At 47.6% G+C, this 4,938-nt stretch overlaps 1 protein-coding gene across 1 annotated transcript in view; it reads right to left on the bottom strand.

The window, feature by feature from the left end:
• Positions 1 to 247: 247 nt before the first annotated feature.
• The window catches only part of LOC117650683, an 8,431-nt gene continuing 3,740 nt past the window's right edge, over positions 248 to 4,938 (bottom strand). Inside the window, exon 3 of the mRNA XM_034394262.1 lies at positions 248 to 448. Coding sequence (XP_034250153.1) covers positions 248 to 448 — 201 coding nt within the window. The remainder of the gene's footprint in view (positions 449 to 4,938) is intronic.

The following is a 4,938-nucleotide window of genomic DNA, read 5'->3' as shown; positions in this document are numbered from 1 at the left end:
GAAATGTTTAAACTTGATATCACACGACAGACTCCAGACTGAACAGACTGAAAACACAGGACAACGTGAGGCTCATCACCAACTCCACGCAGAGTTGACACTGAAGTTTCCAACACCAACTGCACACATACTGCATAAATAACAGAGGGGCAGATGATTATATTCATAATTGATAGAGTCTTGTTAGTGTATTTATGTTTATTAATTACACCACTACTAGCACTATTGGCACTGACCTGTAGTTGTTTCATTCCACGTTGAACCCACAAAGGTACCTCAATTGCTCGTCCAGTTCTTTCATATTCCAAAGGTTCCGCAGAGAGATCTCCACTTCTTGAGGACTGTAGTCTGGAAACTCAGCAGCCATGCGTTCCCTGTGCTTGTCGAGGAACACATTAAAGTTTTCTCGAAGACACTCCTCTCTGTCCTGCTTACGGTTCCTCCGTCCCTACAGCAGACATAAACAAATCATCAGAATTGGCTACGTCCATACATAACCCCACCTCCACAGCAATCACACACAACCTTTTTAAAGGGCCTAGTCGGTGGGACGGGCACCCTCTCGAGCACAACACGGCATTGGAATAAGACGGCCACCATAGACCAAGTTGCCACCGACACATGAGTCAAACGCACAGAACAATCCCTTGATAGTGACATTTGTCGCTGGCTGCAATACACATCACTCCTGCCGTGCTTCAGCACTTTGACCGGTCGCCACATCCACGCACCGAATAATGCAACAAATTTGAGAGTTGCGAGTACCGCGTTGCTTGCACACACTATTTGTTAAGTGACATGTCAATGGTCAATTACAGCTTGTTGAACGTTGACTCAAATATTCAACAGCTGATCTAGTGTTGTTGTCGGCGCTACTCCACGCCGCCACCAGGCGGCAGCACCAGGCTGCTACCCTGGCGCGACGTGATACCTCAGGCCAACACCAGGGAGCAGCACTAGCTAAGCACTACGACGGGACGGTGGGGGAGGGGAGCCGTTTGGGAAGCCTCTTGCGTGTGACAGAGACAGAGAGAGAGTCAGACAGACAGACAGACAGACAGACCAAGTGGTTCTCGCATCTCAATCAGCCTGCCGGCCACGCTCCGCCACTGCGCAGCACGCGACTTCCGTCACCTCCCACCAGAGTGCACCACATTACGACGCAGCGGTGGCGCCATCTCGCGGGAGAGGGGCGGAACCAACGTCGAGAGGAACAGGCCTGGGTTCAAATACCACAACTTCCATCGATTTTTTTTTTACTGAGACGATTGGGATCTTTTCGCGACAGCGGCAGTCATTATCGATTCAGTAATCACGGGTTTCAACTCCACTAAAAAGGAACCAATGCACGGATGCATGCATGGTCTGGATGAGGACTACCGCTGTACTACGGAGGGTAGGGTGGTCCAAAAAAAAATGAAGTTGCTCGGATCGTCCAACGCCGCCCGGATTTGGATTCTACATCGAAAAAAATGAAATACGTGTTTTTTCCTTTTTCGAAAAAATGATTTTTAGGACCTCCTCAAAGCCCTCAAAGTTTTTAACAGTGCTATTAATAGGAAAAAAATCGTAACTTGGTCATTTTTTGACCGATTTTCAAAAACGATACGGGGATTTGTTCGTTTTTGAATGCTTATTACGAAAAAAATATGCCCAACCCTCTTTTTGGTTTGCCTAACTTTCAGGGGCAAAAAATGACTAAATTTCGGCCCAAATTGGCAAGAGTTTCAGTTTGTAGGCCGCTACAGCCACTCCAAGTCCACCCTGTCAGCATGGCGGGGTGCCCCCACCACTAGGCAAGCCCCATGAACAGAAATGAGATGCCGAGTGCAATTTGCCTACCTCACAGGGGCATCAAATTGTGGATTTTTTTCGAAAATCTATCAATAGTGGTCTCTCTTGGGGCCTCTGGGCACTCAGATGGGCACCCTTTCACCCGGTTCGGTACCCGCACTACGTGATATGAACAAACAATAGGAATGGACGTTGCTGACGCGAGGAACCGCAACCACGCAAGGCCACAAGAAAAGCCATCAAAATGAAGGAATTTTCTAAAGTTTCACGTTTTTCTGGTCCTGAGAGGTAGGCATGAGGTGCTCAACAGTCAATTCCTATTGTTTGTTCTTATCACGTAGTGCGGGTACCGAACCGGGTGAAAGGGTGCCCATCTGAGTGCCCAGAGGCCCCAAGAGACACCACTATTGAAAGATTTTCGAAAAAATCCACAATTTGATGCCCCTGTGAGGTAGGCAAATTGCACTCGGCATCTCATTTCTGTTCATGGGGCTTGCCTAGTGGTGGGGGCACCCCGCCATGCTGACAGGGTGGACTTGGAGTGGCTGTAGCGGCCTACAAACTGAAACTATTGCCAATTTGGGCCGAAATTTAGTCATTTTTTGCCCCTGAAAGTTAGGCAAACCAAAATGAGGGTTGGGCATATTTTTTTTCGTAATAAGCATTCAAAAACGAACAAATCCCCGTATCGTTTTTGAAAATCGGTCAAAAAATGACCAAGTTACGATTTTTTTCCTATTAATAGCACTGTTAAAAACTTTGAGGGCTTTGAGGAGGTCCTAAAAATCATTTTTTCGAAAAAGGAAAAAACACGTATTTCATTTTTTTCGATGTAGAATCCAAATCCGGGCGGCGTTGGACGATCCGAGCAACTTCATTTTTTTTTGGACCACCCTAACGGAGGGACTAGAGAAGGCGACCAGCCGGAGCGACATGGCGGACTGGCGTTTCCCGCTCTTTTCATGTACGACACAGTACTACACCACTACTCCAGTAGACATCAGATGTAGACATACGAAATGGATTTGGTATGGAGGTCAGTGGGAGGTGCAGTCAGGGACCTGGTACTAGCAATGTTGACTGGGAGAATCTCCTCAAAAGTCATCGTCGCCAATCGCACTCTGACTATGCGGAATGGCAAGGGCACGCTCTTAATCGGTCCTCCGCTTCATTAGGAACGAGAAATTCGACTTTGACTTTTCGTTTTTTCGGCACTTTACGTAGCACGACGCTTAAGAATATCCTCAAAAGTCATCGTCGCTAATCGCACTGGAACTATGGAGGATGGCAAGGGCACGCTCTAAATCGATCCTCTGCTTCAATAGGAACGCGAAATTCGACTTTGACTTTTCGTCTTTTCGGCACTTCACGTAGCGCGACGCTAAAGAATCTTCTCAAAAGTCATCGTCGCCAATCAGACTGGGACTATGCAGGATGGCAAGGGCACGCTCTAAATCGGCCCTCTGCTTCAATAGAAACGCGAAATTCGACTTTGACTTTTCGTATTTTTGGCTTTTCACGTAGCACGACGCTAAAGAATCTCCTCAAAAGTCATCGTCGCCAATTGCACTCTGACTATGCGGAATGGCAAGGGCACGCTCTTAATCGGTCCTCCGCTTCATTAGGAACGAGAAATTCGACTTTGACTTTTCGTGTTTTCGGCACTTCACGTAACACGACGCTAAAAAATCTCTTCAAAAGTCATCGTCGCCAATCGCACTGGGACTATGCGGGATGGCAATGGCACGCTCTAAATCGGTCCTCTGCTTCCATAGAAACGCGAAATTCGACTTTGACTTTTCGTATTTTTGGCTTTTCACGTAGCACGTCGCTAAAGAATCTCCTCAAAAGTCATCGTCGCCAATCGCACTCTGACTTTGCGGAAAGGCAAGGGCACGCTCTAAAACGGTCCTCCTTCAATAAAAGGAAATTCGACTTTGACTTTTCGTGTTTCGGCACTTTACGTAGCAGACGCTAAAGAATCTCTTCAAAAGTCATGTCGCCAATCGCACTGGGGCTATGCGGATGGCAGGCCCCGCTCTAAATCGGTCCTCTGCTTCCATAGGAACGCGAAATTTGACTTTGACTTTTTGTGTTTTCGGCACTTTCGTAGCACGACGCTAAAGAATCTCCTCAAAAGTCATGTCGCCAATCGCACTGGGACTGCGGGATGGCAAGGGCACGCTCTAAATCGGTCCTCTGCTTCCCTAGGAACGCGAAATTCGACTTTGACTTTTCGTGTTTTCGGCACTTCACGTAGCACGACGCTAAAGAATCTCCTCAAAAGTCATCGTCGCCAATCGCACTGGGTATGCGGGGTGGCAAGGGCACGCTTAAATCGGTCCTCTGCTTCAATAGAACGCGAAATTCGACTTTGATTTTCGTGTTTTCGGCACTTCACGAGCACGACGCTAAAAAATCTCCTCAAAAGTCATCGCGCCAATCGCACTGGGACTATGCGGGATGCAAGGGCACGCTCAAATCGGTCCTCTGCTTCATAGGAACGCGAAATTCGACTTTGACTTTTCGTGTTTTCGGCACTTCACGTAGCACGACGCTAAAGAATCTTCTCAAAAATCATCGTCGCCAATCGCACTGGACTATGGGGGGCAAGGGCACGCTCAAATGTCCTCTGCTTCAAAAAACGCGAAAATTTACTTGACTTTTCGTGTTTTCGCACTTCACGTAGCACGACGCTAAAGAATCTCCTCAAAAGTCATCGTCGCCAATCGCACTGGGTTATGCGGGGGCAAGGGCACGCTTAAATCGGTCCTCTGCTTCAAAAGAAACGCGAAATTCACTTTGATTTTCGTTTTTTCGGCACTTCACGAGCACGACGCTAAAAAATCTCCTCAAAAGTCATCGCGCCAATCGCACTGGGACTATGCGGGATGCAAGGGCACGCTCAAATCGGTCCTCTGCTTCAAAAGGAAAGCGAAATTCGACTTTGACTTTTCGTGTTTTCGGCACTTCACGTAGCACGACGCTAAAGAATCTTTTCAAAAGTCATCGTCGCCAATCGCACTGGAACTATGGGGATGGGAAGGGCACGCTCAAAAAATCCTCTGCTTCAAAGAAAAGCGAATTCACTTTGACTTTTCGTGTTTTCGGCACTTCACGTAGCACGACGCTAAAGAAACTCCT

This window comes from Thrips palmi, unplaced genomic scaffold (assembly GCF_012932325.1).
Source record: "Thrips palmi isolate BJ-2018 unplaced genomic scaffold, TpBJ-2018v1 HiC_scaffold_5, whole genome shotgun sequence".
Lineage (NCBI taxonomy): Eukaryota > Metazoa > Arthropoda > Insecta > Thysanoptera > Thripidae > Thrips > Thrips palmi.
The sequence above is the reverse complement of the archived record's forward strand: the minus strand, read 5'-3'. Positions and strand labels throughout refer to the sequence as shown.